Source organism: Puntigrus tetrazona, unplaced genomic scaffold, assembly GCF_018831695.1.
Source record: "Puntigrus tetrazona isolate hp1 unplaced genomic scaffold, ASM1883169v1 S000000416, whole genome shotgun sequence".
Taxonomy (NCBI): Eukaryota; Metazoa; Chordata; class Actinopteri; order Cypriniformes; family Cyprinidae; genus Puntigrus; species Puntigrus tetrazona.
Genome location: NW_025048065.1, coordinates 167,501 through 183,372, shown reverse-complemented (window position 1 = coordinate 183,372; position 15,872 = coordinate 167,501). Strand labels below are relative to the sequence as shown.

The 15,872-nt window shown below is 41.5% G+C and overlaps 4 protein-coding genes across 4 annotated transcripts in view; 3 read left to right on the top strand and 1 right to left on the bottom strand.

Moving 5' to 3' along the window:
- kcnj6 (potassium inwardly rectifying channel subfamily J member 6) overlaps positions 1-13,848 on the top strand; it is a 39,803-nt gene extending 25,955 nt beyond the window's left edge. The window contains exon 4 of the transcript XR_006248693.1: positions 13,766-13,848. The gene's annotated coding sequence lies outside the window, so the exon portion shown is untranslated. The remainder of the gene's footprint in view (positions 1-13,765) is intronic.
- On the top strand, positions 85-2,869 carry ripply3 (ripply transcriptional repressor 3). The gene is made up of 4 exons (XM_043231801.1): positions 85-1,131; positions 1,207-1,261; positions 1,338-1,399; positions 1,871-2,869. The coding sequence occupies exons 1-4, from the start codon at positions 1,094-1,096 to the stop codon at positions 2,010-2,012; spliced, it is 297 nt and encodes a 98-aa protein (XP_043087736.1). The 5' UTR covers positions 85-1,093; the 3' UTR covers positions 2,013-2,869.
- On the bottom strand, positions 2,870-4,483 carry LOC122333931 (phosphatidylinositol glycan anchor biosynthesis, class P). The gene is made up of 4 exons (XM_043231800.1): positions 4,258-4,483; positions 3,745-3,817; positions 3,528-3,646; positions 2,870-3,433 (listed from the first exon to the last, which is right to left on the bottom strand). The coding sequence occupies exons 1-4, from the start codon at positions 4,340-4,342 to the stop codon at positions 3,315-3,317; spliced, it is 396 nt and encodes a 131-aa protein (XP_043087735.1). The 5' UTR covers positions 4,343-4,483; the 3' UTR covers positions 2,870-3,314.
- Positions 6,876-15,872, top strand: part of ttc3 (tetratricopeptide repeat domain 3) — a 19,504-nt gene continuing 10,507 nt past the window's right edge. The window contains 21 exon segments of the mRNA XM_043231802.1: positions 6,876-7,019; positions 7,959-8,025; positions 8,095-8,137; positions 8,211-8,370; positions 9,191-9,269; positions 9,347-9,412; positions 9,494-9,623; positions 9,808-9,893; positions 9,980-10,074; positions 10,165-10,227; positions 10,305-10,359; positions 11,129-11,291; positions 11,368-11,419; positions 11,496-11,577; positions 11,917-11,956; positions 12,971-13,031; positions 13,654-13,759; positions 13,886-14,029; positions 15,047-15,127; positions 15,451-15,557; positions 15,637-15,760. Of these exon segments, the coding sequence (XP_043087737.1) occupies positions 6,967-7,019; positions 7,959-8,025; positions 8,095-8,137; positions 8,211-8,370; positions 9,191-9,269; positions 9,347-9,412; positions 9,494-9,623; positions 9,808-9,893; positions 9,980-10,074; positions 10,165-10,227; positions 10,305-10,359; positions 11,129-11,291; positions 11,368-11,419; positions 11,496-11,577; positions 11,917-11,956; positions 12,971-13,031; positions 13,654-13,759; positions 13,886-14,029; positions 15,047-15,127; positions 15,451-15,557; positions 15,637-15,760 (1,857 nt within the window). The 5' untranslated portion in view covers positions 6,876-6,966.

Genomic DNA, 15,872 nt, shown 5'->3' with positions numbered 1-15,872 from the left:
GATGACCAGAAAACAGAACGTTCTCAAAAGGTCCCTTAGGTTCTGAATCAGTGTTCTTCCAGTGACTTTAAGAGCTGATACTAAAACACTGATGCATCGTTCATATCATGTTTGTTCATGTAACACTGTTATTAGTTTGACGTCATTATAATTGTTTTAAATGTTATTAAGTGTCTCGGAGAACATTTAAAAGTAGCATTCTTATGTTCACTAAATAATATGTTGAATATTTCCTTTTTTTGAGCAGTGGATGTTTAAAGAACACTAACACTATATAATAATATTTTTATAACATAATGTGAGCGTAAACAAAAGGTCTTATAATGTATTTTATTAGCACAATTATATTCAAACTAATGCTGAGAAACCCTTTTAATATTACACTGAAGATCTCTCCTCAAGACGCCATTTATCTTATTATTCTGTATGTATTGTTTAATACGGCGGCAGAAGCAAACACTGCGACAAAGTTTTTACATTTAAAGACTAAAAAGTAGAAACCCAACCAATTCAAGAGATTTGTTCAAGTGTGTAGGTTTGATTTTGTCTTTGATGGAGATTCAACAGCAGAGTCTCTTATACATTTTACAATTCAACATCAGTATGCTGCAAAACTCTTTAAAACAGGTGTTAACCTGAAGGAATATTCTGCATTACATTTTTATTTTCCATCTCAATTTAAAATCATGCGGGTTGCAGCTTGACAATGTCCTGGCAGAAAATGTTATATATTTTAACTGACCAGCAGCTGTACAAACTACAAGGAGTTATCATTTACATTTACATTTACATTTAGTCATTTTGCAGACGCTTTTATCCAAAGCGACTTACAATTGAGAGTTTATCACAAATAAACAAGTATTAATTGAAGAGGGAAATGCCTTCAGTCATTCGAGTTACAGTTACATAATCGCTAAATTTGTTGCTAGGGGGCATGTTGAAGAAAAAGTTGCTAAGCTCGGTCTAAAGAGTTGCTAAAGCTAGAAACAAAGTCGCTAAGCCTGAAACACCGCGTCGTCGGTGCGCGAGCGCGTGCGCGTGCGCGCCCCCACTCATCAGCGCACGCGAGCGCGCGCGCGCTCTCAGTGTAAGGATGCTGCCGCTGAGGTCAGACGCGGGTCCGAGGCTCGGGTGAGAGTTTACGGTCAGTTCTTCTGTGTTTCTCGTGTTTTCGAGTCTTTCTTCAGCTCTCTCGTGTTCTGACAGCCGTCCGGTGATCTGGAGACCCTGGGACCTTCCTCCCGCGGAGACGAGACTCAAAGTAACTGCTTTTAATGACTTTAGTGTCTCGGAGTCGGAGAGAGCAGAAATCACAGCCGGGTTCTTGTGTTCTTCAGGTGCTTTCAGGAGCTTCGAGGCGGGTTCAGAAGTCTGAAGATGTTTTCCATCATCCTGTGAGGTCTGCTGCTCTTCATTCAGATGTTTTTAAAGACCTAGTGAACGAAAATGTGTTTGTGTTTCCTGCATGAGATGTCAAAATGAGTATTGAAGCCAGTTTATTGTTAAATCTGCATTTAACCTCAGAATGATCTCAAAGTGAAAAGAGCCTTTTTTGTGGTGGCTGTGCTTTAAATTAAATTATTATAATCCTAAACCAACTCATGAAAGATTCAGAGAGTCTTAACAGTAATCAGTGTTCTACTGTAATGTTTTAATACATTCAGTGACATTAAAATAAATGACAACAGCAGCCTGTTATATTTCCAATGTAACTTTCCCAGCGCCGCCATTTTGCAAACAACGTTGTGAAAGCCTTTAATGAAATGCTCCTTGAACGATGTGCTGATGTTTTCTGGGAAGGGTTCTGCTCATAACTTTATCCAGAGCTGTGTTCAGGTGTGTGTTTCTGACGGACGCTTCTTCTCCGCAGGCTGTTTCTGCCCAGATCCAGGATGCTGGAGTATCTGTCTCATCTGGGCCGGACGGTTCTGGACAGTTTCCCCGTCCAGGCCACGCTGCACTTCTACAACGATGAAGACTCCAGCTCTGAGGAGGAGGATGAAGCTCGGTAACCTCTTCAGACTATAACATGAACTGAGAGCCACGCGCCGCCGCCAGGACACGTGTTTGAGGAAGCTCTGAGACGGGTCACGACATCAAACACACCTTTGATCTGAGGATGACCTTTCACCTGGGAGCGGCCTTAAAGAGACAGTTCCTCAACGGTTTCTTCTGTGCAAGATAATCTGAAGACTGTAACCCAACAGGTGACGGTACCCATTCACTTCCTTTACATTTAGTCCTTTAGCGGGTGTTTTTATCTAAAGCAACACAACTGAGCAAAATAGAAGTGAAGTACAGGCCTGGTTTCACAGACAAGGCTTAGACTAAGCCAGGATTAGGCCACAGATGAATAAAAACATTTAAATAATTTTTCGAGAGCACTGACATTTTTTAAGATCAATCAGTGCAAGTTTATTTCACTTGAAACAGCTCAGACTTACCTTTTAGTCGAGAACTAAAACGAGCCTCGTCTGTAAAATCAGGGGATAGTGTGTGTTTTTAATTATATAATAAGTAAAATAATAAAATTGTGTTAAATGCCTTTTTTTGTTTTTTGTTAATAAAGAGAAAACAGGTTGAATGTGAAGCTAGTGTTTGTTTTTAAACAAGCACTTATAAAACAGAGTGCAAGCCTAAGTGTTTTTTTTATTTTTATTTTGTTAACTTCCATATTATTTTAATGGGGAGTAATCGCTGTTCGGTCATCAGTTTTTATCAACATTTCTTTCTGTACGAGCAAGAAACCCACGCAAGTCAAGATCAGCTTGAGCGAGAATGATTGATGATTTTTATTTTTGAGTGAACCGTTCCTTCAAGTGTTTCAGTTGAACGTATGATGTACAAATAAAAACAATATTGCTCAAAATGCATTTGCATCCTCTATTTATTAATAACTATAACGGCATACCAACTCTAAAACAGGCTGAATGATAGAGATATCAGAACAGAGTTTGTGTAAACCAATAATAAACTATACAGAAGTCAGCGGTGGCATTACTTTACTGTCATTACTCCTTCATATTATTGTTTCTGCAGTATAATAAAAGCCATTGTATTCTAATACACTGAACAAACATGAGAAAAGTGTCTTTCTGTGTCACGGGGTCGTGGGGTCACGGGGTCACAGGTCACCCGACACCCGTCTGTTTGCTCACGAGGGTCAGCGTCTGCAGGAACACAAACCCAGCGCAGATGAAGCAGATAGTGAGTGAGCTGACCGTTTCACTTCAGCCTGAGGTCACAGGGGTCACGGTCTGACCCCCGCAGGGTTTCACCGGGTCTACGGCAGGTCACGGGTCACCTGACGGATCTCAGCAAGCGCCAGGCTCCAGGTAAAAGAGGCGGCTTATCTGGCTGACGGGAACGTCTCGGAGTCTGGGAACGGCTCCGTCCTGATCCTCCTCCGCTCGCTGACTCCTGGCGTAGTGATCTAGAACACAAACAACCAGAAATCACTCGATTAAACAACGCTAGATGTTTAAAGTCCCTTGAAATATTAGCGCAAACACAAGTGCGGTCTTCACCGGTGATGTTGTGGACGGACTCGAGCGGAGCCGTGTTCATCAGGTTCACCCCGAACAGCAGCACTAGACAGGTGCTTAAAGTGACCAGCAGGTAGATGGGTGCCGCCAGAGCCCAGTACCTGAAACACACACACACACACACACACACACACGAGTGTGTGACGCCAGCCTCGCCTCATCAACACATCAACACACACCGTTTATCAGATGCACTCACTTCTGAGGCCAGTAAGTCAGTCCGGCCGAGTGAAGCCAAGCGTCAGGAACAAAAGCCCAGACCACATACACAACTGAAGAGAACACACACACACACACACACACACACACAAACTTATCAATGTGTATTTTTTCAAACGTACCAACATACAGATTTTAACTGATTTCTATCCCAAATACATTTAACCTCAGAATGATCTCTAAGTTGAGGTTCTAGAGTCTGTGTGCTGTGAAGCTACATGATTATAATCTTAACTCTTCTGGAAGTCTTGCCGTGATCAGTTCTGAGTTAAACCTGTCTGCTTTACATGTTTGAAAATTAATAACAGTTTGGTCAGTAATCAAACATGTAAACTTCAAAAGTAACATTAAATTCAAACGCTACATTAAATCAGTTACTCTGAAATAGTTACACTTCTTGTTATATTTTAAACAGGGTAACCTTCCCTGCAGTTAAACAGTAACGTCAGGGTTATATAGATGTTAGTTTCTCAGCAGATGATGAGAGACGTACAGAAGCCGAACTGCGAGCCCAGAAACAGCACGAAGCCGTAGATCGCTCTCTCTGGAAGAGGAGAAGGAGAGTTCTCCACCATCATCAGCCTCAGCTCGATCAATATATCAATATATCGCTATATCAGATCAGAAAGAACCGGGAGATATCCCTCCTCTCCTCCTATCGCCGCTTCCTTTATCTCTTGCGCATGCGCGCTGCGTCACGAGGACTGCTGCCCCCGCGCGCTCCGGAGACGCGCTTCTTCTTCTTCTTCTTCTTCTTCTTCTTCTTCTTCTTCTTCTTCTTCTTCTTCTGTTTCATGGAGGGTGGCACCAACCTTAAGGTGCATTATCGTCATCTACTGTGTTGGAGTTTAGACCAAAGTTTATCCATCAAAAATAAATAAAATAACACCAGTTAATTCTAGGTTCTCTTGAGATAAAGAAATAAACTCTTTAATCCACACAAATATAGCTTTCATGCATCTATTCCCACCTTTCGAAGTTTATTCTTCTGGAAGCGCACACACACACACACACACACACTCTGTTTTTCCTTCTCTTCTTTCTGGACTATGTGCTTCAGGTATCGCTGGTCAGTGACTGACATCATATCAGAACATCATACCTGGCCGCGTGTCACATCCTTTCCTTCTTTTCCTATTAGATAGATTCTTTAGGATAGATAAGAACAGATCTCGCACCGTCACTATTTGTTCGTGGTGTACCCCAAAGCTCTGTACTTGGTCCACTTTTATTTCTCATTCACGTGCTGCCACTGGATCAGATCATAGCTATGCTGATGATGTTCAAATCTATTTTACACTTCAACCAAGCTCAGTTTGCTCACACCTTTCTATTGTTTCCTGTCTTCAACAACTTAAAACCTGGATATGAAACTAGCCAGAGGACGCCTCCAGTCTTGTCTATCCTACGGTGCTACAGCATCTTTTTGGCAAATATCCCACAGTCATGTATTTGTTGTATTTGATTCAGGTGCCTCAGTCAGCTTGCAGAGTTTGATTTAGACGTCAAATATAAGCCGGGACGTAACGATAGCAATGCAGATGCGTCATGTAGACAAATCCACTGCGGTTGTGCCCAGACACATACGGCAGGCGTTACTGATCAGGGTCAGGTCTCTAGGGTGAATACTATGCTGGGACCAACATCACAAGAGAGGTCTTGGAGTTAGTTCCTCAGTGGGAGACGTTTGAGAAGGTAGATGGTGTTTTACCGATTATTTTGGCCACGAGGGTCATAAAGAAATCTGATAGATTGTGTTCCCATCTGCCTTTAGAGAGGAAGTGCCTTCATGAGGATCACGGTCAGCAGGGCATGGAGCGAGCGGCAAGACTAGTAAGGGCACGTTGTTGTTGACTAGGAATGTATAGATATGTTGAGGACGGGTGCAGGAAACCACTTCTGTGTGTTTGACACGCCACCATTTTCTTCATATAATTGTTCCTCATATGATTGGATCGTTGTTCTTGTTTGTCTGAATGTCTGGTGTTCTTTAAAAGACACTATAAAAATAAAACATATTTTGTTGTCGTTATTAGTACTATCAACATCTCAAATATGATCATTTAGACCTACACCAAAACTACCAGTCATAACAACCTAACTTCTATAAGAATAGTAAAACATGTTTGAAAAAAAACTGTCATAACTAGAATGTTAGAAGAAAGTTTATCTCATTCTTCATCTTTATCAACATTAGGAATAATATAAAATATTGACTGAAGCCACGAGCTGGGAAAAATACTTCATATCTGTATGTTTTGAGAAAGTTCCTGATTAGACCTTGGGTTTGAACAACTCAGCCTTGAAGGTGTGTGTGTGTGTGTGTGTGTGTGTGTGTGTGTGTGTGTGTGTGTGTGTGTGTGTGTGTGTGTGTGTGTGTGTGTGTGTGTGTGTGTGTGTGTGTGTGTGTGTGTGTGTGTGTGTGTGTGTGTGTGTGTGTGTGTGTGTGTGTGTGTGTGTGTGTCTGTGTGTGTGTGTGTGTGTGTGTGTGTGTGTGTGTGTGTGTGTGTGTGTGTGTGTGTGTGTGTGTGTGTGTGTGTGTGTGTGTGTGTCTGTGTGTGTGTGTGTGTGTGTGTGTGTGTGTGTGTGTGTGTGTGCATGTGTGTGGACCAGACTTCATCTCACTGTGAGTGTGTTGCAGGACCAGACTTCATCTCACTGGAGAAACACGAGCAGCGCTACGAGTTTGATTTCCATCCTAGAAGGGACACTTCTCATGCAAACACACCATCATTTAAATAAATATTAAAGGTATGCCTTTGAACTTTACATACATGGAAGCAGACAGTATTCTTTGAACATGAAGTAAGAATGTGACCTCTGTTAGAGAATCATTCCTCAGGAAGTTTTTCTTCATTTAATTGACTCCTTGTTTTTCATTTTAAAAATTAAAAATTAAATAAAATAAATAAAATAAAATCGTATATATATATATATATATATATATATATATATATATATATATATATATATATATATATATATATATATATATATATATATATATATATAATGAAATAAATTAATAAAGATAATAAAATAGAGGTGTATACTCGGCGGGAACACCAGAGGGCGGGAACGTTCCCGCCTGATCGCTCTCGAGCTGAAGAGAAACTAACGCGTCACTCCAGGAAACAATCAAACAGTGCTTTCCCCCGAAAACAGGTAATAAACAAAGTTAACGCGTTCACAGCAGCCCGGGATGTCTCTCGATAAGAACCGAGCTCCGGTGTTTGCGGGACAGCAACAAACACAGTACGTTTGAGGAGAACATCTGTTAATTATCTGAGGGAAACATCTGTCGCGCTCCGTCGTGTTTACCTTCCCGAGGAACCTCATCTGATCGACCATTAAACGTGATAGTTCTCTTACGGGTAACTAATAGGTGTCGTGATTTATTAAAGTAAAAGCGAGGCCCGAGTGTTTTCACGACAAACAGTGAAATCAAACGAGTGTCAGAACAGCTTCAGATTCAGAAGCGTTCCTTTGAGACCCTGGACAACAAAACCAGGTTTTAACTGAGATCTCATCTGAAAGCTGAATAAATACGCTTTCTGTCGATGTCTGGTTGAGACGAGACAACATTTGGCTGAATATTTAAAGGTTTGATCATCTGAGGGAGCGCCTGAACCTAAATACTGAGGAAAACCTGTGAAGTTCTTAGCATTATTACTAATCAAACATGAAGTTGATATATTTATGGCAAGACGTCACAAGATATCTTCAAAGAACATGATTTTTACTTAAAGGCGTAGTTCACCTAAAAAATGTAATTCTTCATTTACTCACCTGAGTATTTCCAAACCTGTATGAGTTTCTTCGTTCTGCTAAAACTCTAAAGAAGATATCTGGAAGTTGGTAGCAGGCTGTTTTGGGTCACTATTGTCTTCTGTAGTGTTTTTTTCTTCCTCTTATGGAAGTCAATAGTGACCCTTTTTCAAAATATCTTGAACAAAGATGTTCATGCAGGTTTGGAAATCCTTGAGAGCGAGTAATGACGACACAATTTTCATTTTTGGGTTAACTTCCTATTTAATGTCCTAATGGTTTTCTGGCATTAAAAAGAGAATGTCTAACTTTGTTGAAAGAGTGTGTTAGGTGGGGCTCGGGCTCGGTGCTTTGTGGGAAACGTAACTGAAGACGGTGATCCCGTTCAAAGGGAGCTTTCACGCTGTGTTTTTTGTGTTTTATAAGGATGTCAGACTCCGAAGACTCAGATCTGGAGGAAGGAGCAGACGTGGTGCGACACCGAACCAAGATCGTGAGTAGAGTTGAGACGAAGGCGTCCGTCTGTGCTGAACACTCCCATGATTCCCTGTTTCTCAATCAGGTCTGTCAGCGCCGGTTCAAATACGTTCACTTGGATCCTCCAGGTGAGTGACCACATGAGTCTCCTCATCGTTACGGCCAGCGCCGCAGGGCTTTCAGTGTCTCTGTGCTTTACAGACGTCATATATGAGCGCTGGACCAAGATAAAGCCCGAGGTGAAGAAGCACGTGGGTCATCTGATGCGCGTGTCTGTGTTTTGGTGGCATATACTTCTGAGACAGCAGGAAAAACACCCCACCACCCTCTGGGCCGTGGAGATGGGCTTTCTGGACTCAAAGTGAGATTCACGTCACATAGGACTCTTTAGGACTGTCGGTGTACCAGCAGTAGTAGATGATTATCAGTAAGAGGAAGTAGAAGCATCATCAAATATTAGATGTTCAGTAGTAGATCTGCACACTTTCTGCTTTTCCATCGTTTTTGTAAACTTGCACTTGATGGACACGTCTTACGTCTCCCCTTCAAATAAATAAATCATGAGAGTAGATGTGTGATGGATCACAAAATGCAGGGTTCGGGTGATAGTTCAGGTTTTGAGTCATTGTTTTGGACGAGTCAGGGTCAGATTAACCCCTGAGAGCAGCGGCACCAGCTCCACCAACTTCTACTGAGGGTTTGGTAGCGCTGGGTGGTATTAAAAATAAAGACAGCATAATCAACATATAATAAATTAAAAAAATTATAATAAAAAAGTATATATAATATATTTTTTTGCATTAATAAGTGCAATACTAATAATATTACATATTATTATTGATGGTTAATTACAATCTGTTTTACCTCTAACAGCGAGTGAAAACATGAAAACATAAAAATTAGATGCATTTTGGTAGCCTGACTGTAAGACATGACATCCTCGAGAAGCTAGGCTAGCAATTTTGCACATCCTGTAACAATGCTCTAAAAATTAGGTGCTCAAATTAGGTTTGTGTCTCATAATCTAGTGTTTTTCCTGTGGCTGTACATCATGTGTTCAGACATTTTGTTTCTCTTAACTAACAGTATTATTGAAAAAGATTGTGGCAAAACATTACGTTTAAATGAATCGGTAACCTCTGAAAAATCGCCCTGTCCTAATAATTTATTTGTCTTCTCAGTGTGTCGAATGATTTGAGTCTGAAGAGGCTCGAGAAGATTGAGATTCTGGAAAGTATTCTGGACTCCATGGAGAGAGGCGTATGTATCTGTACTGATGAACGTTCACGAGCCTTCTCTGGTTCTTCAGCTCTGATCTAGTGTCTTGTTTCGTTCAGCTGTCTCACGGTGACGTGGAGAAGAAAGCCCGAGCCGTGGTGTCCCTAAGCATATTGCTTTATAGTGTATGTTGATGGCCGCTGTGGTAAGTGTGTTTTACCTGTGTGTGTGTGTGTGTGTGTGTTCTGACGCGGGTCTGTCTGCAGAACCAGGAATGTTTGCATGAAGCCATCGGTTGGCTGCGGGACTCCGGAGCTCCTGACGTGGGGAAGAAACTGATGGATCTCGGATCGGTGGAGACTCGCTACCGGACGCTCCGCTTCGTCTTCAACGAGTGTGAGTCTCATTTTCATCATGCAGTAAACGTGGAAAAAAAAATACAACGGATGTGTTCAGTCTAATCCAAAGTTTTGATGGGAGCTAATCTAGTATCTCAGCAGTGGATCGGTGCTGTTAGCGTCTGTGAGCTTCACGATGGATCCTGAATGCAGCGCTTGCTAACTAACGTCTGGCTCCACAGATTCACATTATCTTCAGGTGATCTCGTGCAGTAAAAAGAAAGCCATCGAGGAGCTGAAATCACAGACAGATTCTTGGACTTTACTGGTGAGTCAAATGACATATTTGTGATCGCTGCTGTAGTGGATATGGGACAGAAATAGGACACTTCTCTAACTCCTTTCTCACTCTAGAAAAGTGAAGAAATGAAAAACAAAGGAAATGAGCAGTTTCAGAAGAAGAAATATGACCTGGCGTTGAAGTGGTACACCAAAGCCATTAAATACCAGTAAGTGATGGAATCTCGCGTCTTTAATTCCCAATCCACGTCAGTTTCCCACGTTTTAATTGAACGTTCGCCTGTCTGTCCTGCTTTCAGCCCGAGCAACCACTTCCTGTACGGAAACAGAGCTCTCTGCTACATTCGCTCTGAGAAATATCTGTGAGTTTAGCGCACGCCATACACAGTAATCAAGAACCTGATTGATCGGCAATACTGATGATGGGAACTGTTTTCAGGAAAGCACTTGGGGACGGAAAGAGAGCCGTTATATTGCAGCCAGACTGGGCCAAGGTAAGTTCTGGCTCTCCAGAAACGAGAGGAGGAGCGTTTGAGACGTTTGAGGCACTCTATTAATCAGACTGGTTCAAAGCTGTGTCTCTGATCACGTGACCGATGAATCTTTGACACGGCTTCATTCATAAGGAGAAGTGAAATGCTGGGTTTTTCTGTCCCTGCCTTATAACATAGTGACACTTTCACGTGTGGACAATGATTCTCAGAATAAAGACTCAGTTTCTATTGCTGTGTATTGATTTTGTTGAAACTAGAATCATTTAAAAGAGGCTGCTTTAACTGACCGCTGGTAGGGTCTGTCTTTGAAGCTTTGAAGCTTTGAAGCTTTTTTTTTTTTTTTGGTAGAATCAGAAAATTTCTCAAAAGCTTGGCATGGCTTCCTCTTCCCATCTCCAGCGAAAACACCGGCGGCGTCGTCGTATGCTCACTGGGTTGAAAATATTTTAAACACCTTTCTTTTTGAAGAGCTGAAAAAATGCGGTATTTTCAGAACACAACTAAACGAAATGTAATCTTTGTGCATTGTTAGCTTTGATTTCAAACAAAGTCACAGCTTTCAAATGAAGTCGGTAGCATTTCGGTTCTCTTTCTCGTGGCGAATCGCCGGTCAAGTTTTCGTTTGAAGGTCACTGTGATATTGTACTGTACTCACTAAATTCTTCTGCTGGTGAGGAAGAGTTGCCCGATTATGATCCAGTGGTTTTTTTCAGGTGAAGCTGTGATAAAGCTCTGTCAGCATCACATCACATGTTCTCTCGGCTTTCAGGGTCACTACCGCTTCTGTGACGCTCTGTTCTATCTGGGGGAACATCAGAAAGCTCTAATGGCCAACCAGCTGGCTCAGGACGCCTGCGGCGCAGACCCGGAGGGACAGAGAGACCTGCTGCAGCAGTGTGAGCGATTCCAGATGGAGCTGCAGGAGAACAAAGGTAACGTCCTGTCCTTCAGCACGGCTTCAGCCACGAGCGACTGCAGCAGAGAGCTTCATTCATGTTGTGTTTCCAGCAGAGATGACGACCAGGAGAACCGAAACGAAGAAAACCTCTGCTAAAACCAGGTTTGTGTTTGTTAAAGCTCCGTTGCGGCTCTGGTTTTGCTTGGAGTGAACGATTAAGGTTTGTTTTGAAATGCAGATCACATGCGGCCAGCGATTCTTCAGGTCATCAGAAATCCAGTCATGAGTCTGAAGCGATGACTTCAGTCCAGAGGAGTTGGGTGAGATGAAGCGCTCGGCCTGGAGAAACACCTACAATATACTCAGGGTTCATGTAGAGTCTTATGTGCTCTTATAAAAATACAAGCCAATTGAAAATACTATACAAACATTATGTGATAATATATATTTTTTATCAATAGCTTTTATTTGAATGCTTAATTTTTTTTTGTTTAGTTTTTTATTTTGTTTGCATTTTAGCTTATTTGCATTAAATCAATTTATTTCTGTTAGTTATATATATATTTCAATTTTTAAACAATGTTTCAATAAAGTAAAATTTTTTTACCTTTATTTTTAAGTGAATGTGAAGTCTAATTGCTGTATTGTATTTCAAATAGCAGACACCTGAAAGCGAGAGGAACCAGGATGACGCTGCAGGTGAATATCAAAGCTCTTTGGGTTAGACACACACTGAGGAGCATTGAAGGATTCTTCAGAGAAACCTGTGGGCTTCAATCTGTTTGTTCTTCATTCAGTTGACATTTTTATACAATTTCATAAACAATTGTTGTGTAGAGGTTTCTTTTTTTTTGTTTGGTTGTTTTCTGTGCCTTTCATGAAGAGGATAAGAGAAGGTATTCTTTAAGGTCTTTATCTCCAGACGATGTGAGGCAGTCACTCTCTATTTTCTATTGCCATGACTCGTGGTATAACACTGATTATTAGATTTGAAAAAATTCAGAACTAAGATCATACAATAAAATACACTCCTATTTTTTTGTTTTATTCATCACTTTGTCTTGTTTCTGCTCTTCACTGGGTTTGCTTACTCAACTTCTCAGCTGATTGTTAAACGGTCTTAACAAGACTAAACAGATCTTAGTCTAGTTGACTGGATGTGGCCCTGTTGCATGTGATTGACGTGTTCTTGAGTTTCCTTCAAATGAAGTCAGAGTGTCTTGTAAGTGAAGAGTCTCTCTGATCACTCTTTAAACTCGAGTCGTCTGCTGTAACGTTGTTTTATTGTGAATTGGTTGAAGCAGGGTTGTAGCGTGTGCTCGTTCTCCTCGTGTGTATCCCCTTCAAGGCGCGGATGTGTCAGATCTGTTTGAGTTCAGCGTGAATATCACGGCACGTAGAGCTGGAAGGATATCAGACAGGAGGTTTATGTCGTGTGAGCGTGTTCTGGCAAATCAAACTTTCTCTCCGCAGGAAGTGAGCTTGTGTGAGCGTCAGGGTTGTTTCCTGAATCTCTCCTGTTTCGTGTGTGTGTGTGTGTGTGTGTGTGTGTGTGTGTGTGTGGGTGTGTGTTTACTCCTCCTCTGTGCTTCTGCACTCCTTTCTAGAAGCGACGGGTGGTTAGTCTGGTCCTGCCGGTTCTTGCTCGTCTTTACTTGGGAGATTCTTTTCTTATCATGCGACGCAATAATCCCTTAATTCACGTGTTTTCAGGGAATTCAGGAGCTCGAGTGTTTGCTGACGGAGGAGCTGACAGAGTCAGAGAAATAAAGAGGTAATTACCTGGCATACTATGAGAACGAAAGCGGAGGGAAAGCTATTTTTTCTTTTGTTTTATTTGATGTTAAATATCAAACTGATGATTTTTACGAAGATTGCTTTGTTTGTTACACAGATTAGTGAACCATTAACTTTTACTGAGAGTAAAATAAGAGTTAATGACTGTAAATGAGGTTAGATTCACTTTCGTTTCACATCGCATTGAAGCTTTCTTCACCATGTTTATGAAGCTGATCACCTCAAACCGAATTTATTGACATTTATAATAGAACTAGAAACATGTAACGTTAACACTTTTCATTATACTTTACACACACACACACATACATGTATATGTGTGTATATGTGTATATATATATATATATATATATATATATATATATATATATATATATATATATATATATATATATATATATATATGTATAGCAGCTCTTTGCTCACTGTTAATGTTAGTTAATGTATAATGTACTAACTGAAATAAAATATAAAACTTTGTTTGGTTTTTGAGGTGCGCTCATTTCTGTGATCTTGAGCGGACCGACTCTTTTAGTAAACATTGGACTGATTTCAGTGAGCTGCTTGTAATTTGTTTATTCCTGATGAATCTTTCCTAGTGAAATGAGTCCACGGAAGACTAAGAAAACCTCATCCGCTGTCCCAGAGAAGCCAGCCGTCCGAAGCAAACAGCTCCTTGTCCCGGATGAGCCGAGTCCTCCAGCGGTCCAGTGTGTGTGTGTGTGTGTGTGTGTGTGTGTGTGTGTGTGTGTGTGTGTGTGTGTGTGTGTGTGTGTGTGTGTGTGTGTGTGTGTGTGTCTGCGCGCTCTGATGCTGATGTGGTGTCCTCAGGAGGATGAGAGCAAGGCTGGGAGAAGGAAACGCTTCTGTGATGCTGTTCAGGAAGCTCATGTGGCTCTGAGTGACCAGCGCTGCAGGAACGCACAGCAGTCCTTCTCTGTGGCCCTCAGGATCCTGGAGACCAGCGGGACCTCGGTACTGTGTGTGTGTGTGTGTGCATGCTTATAAATAACGGGCTTATAAATCATTAAGAATGTTTTTTTTGATAAACTAAAAATGCCAGTAGTTTCCTGTGAGGGTTAGGTTTAGTTGAAGAGTAACTCAATTGAAAAACAATGGTTTCTGCAAAATAAAAACCATTATGCCTATGGAGTGTCCCCATAAACCCTAAAAACCAGCGTGTGTGTCTGCTTGTACAGGCCTATGTGTTGTTGCTAGAGGCTGGGATAAAGTATACAGTAGTGGCTGACCAACATGTCCAGTGTTTTGTCTCTGAGGTTGAGTCAGTCACGTTTCAGGTCTTTGTTCTATGTTTGGCAATAGTTCATTAAGCTAAATCAATTGAGGCTAAATCAGTGAAATATTGGTTTCATTATATGATTCTCAGGATTTTTGATTTGATAATGTTTCTGTGTGTTAGAGATTTTGAACCAGTGTCATCAGTGTATAAGAAATGTGGTGTATGATGCTTTCTATGAGTCTGGAGTCCAGTCACACTGTTGAGACTATTTCACTCAAACGGCTCTTTACCAGGAAGGATCAACTCAAGCGTACTTTTGCTTGTAAGGACTGCGCTGTCGGTTGCTGCTTCTCTCTTTTTGTCTCGAAGCTCAGATCACAAGTTGCTTTATTTATAGAGGACAGGACATGATAAGTAAAAGCAAATGGCAAACAAGGGTTTCAAACACGTTCGTTGTGTAAGTTATCACTAGCTACATATCTTTTTGTGCGTCAGAATCTTCATTCCTTCAGCTTCTCTGGCTCCTACACCAGTCCAAGGTATTATATGGAGGTCATGTCATGACCTAGAACAAGAAGTGCTATAACTGATGGAAGCTGAAACTGAAGGGTCAAAGGTGCTTAATGTCAAGACACAACTCCAACACACAAGACTTTATTTACGCGCTTTAAGTTATTGTGTGAGAGTTTTAGATATTTGACTGTAATATAAATGGTGCGGACCCTCGTTCATTACTGTCCTGTGTCTGACAGGAGCTGGGTTTGACAGAGCTGGATAAATCTGTGCTGATGTATGGCTATGCGGTGGCCCTGCTGGAGGTCGGCCAGCCTGAGGTACTGCTCCACACATCTTATCTCATTCACAGGTGTTTGTTTTCTTCCTCTTCCAGGAAACTCCCCGATACTCCCTGATTCTTCTGCCGCAGTCAGCTCATTAAATTGATCTATTTCTCTTTTTAATGGAGGCAGACTGCCAGCTAGACTATGCAGAAATAGATAAAAGTATTTATTCTGTGTTTCTGCCTCAGTTTTGATCTAAAGAATGTGTTTGAAGGGCATGAGGCCCTAAAAAAGCTCAGTGAAATCACTGCAGGCTGTTCCACAAACACAAATATACTGTAGTTTCAGTTCATCTGTGTTGTTTCTTATATTTAAAGGAACTGGCTGAGGCTCAGCAGTTGTTCACCAAATTAGAGTCATCAGAGAGAAAGTTTCAGTCTCTGGTGCATTATGGGTTGGGAAGACTATACCTGAAGGAGAACAGGTGAGTGTGGTGTTTTTGAACGCTGCTGCGCTGCCTGCTGAATGTCATCATTTCCTGTCTGCGTTTGATCCGTTTGTAGATTTATTAAAGCTCTGGAGTGCTTCACTAACGCTCAGCTGATGATCCAGAGACACGTCACACCTGGGAAGCTCACCTGGCCGACCACTCAAACTACAGTAGAGGAGACACAGCCCGACTCTTTAAAAGGTGTGTGTGTGTGTGTGTGTGTGTGTGTAACACAGTTCTTTAGACAGTTTGACCCTGCTTGACATAAGGGCCTTTCGAACCACTGGAGATCCAGACCTTAAAGTACTG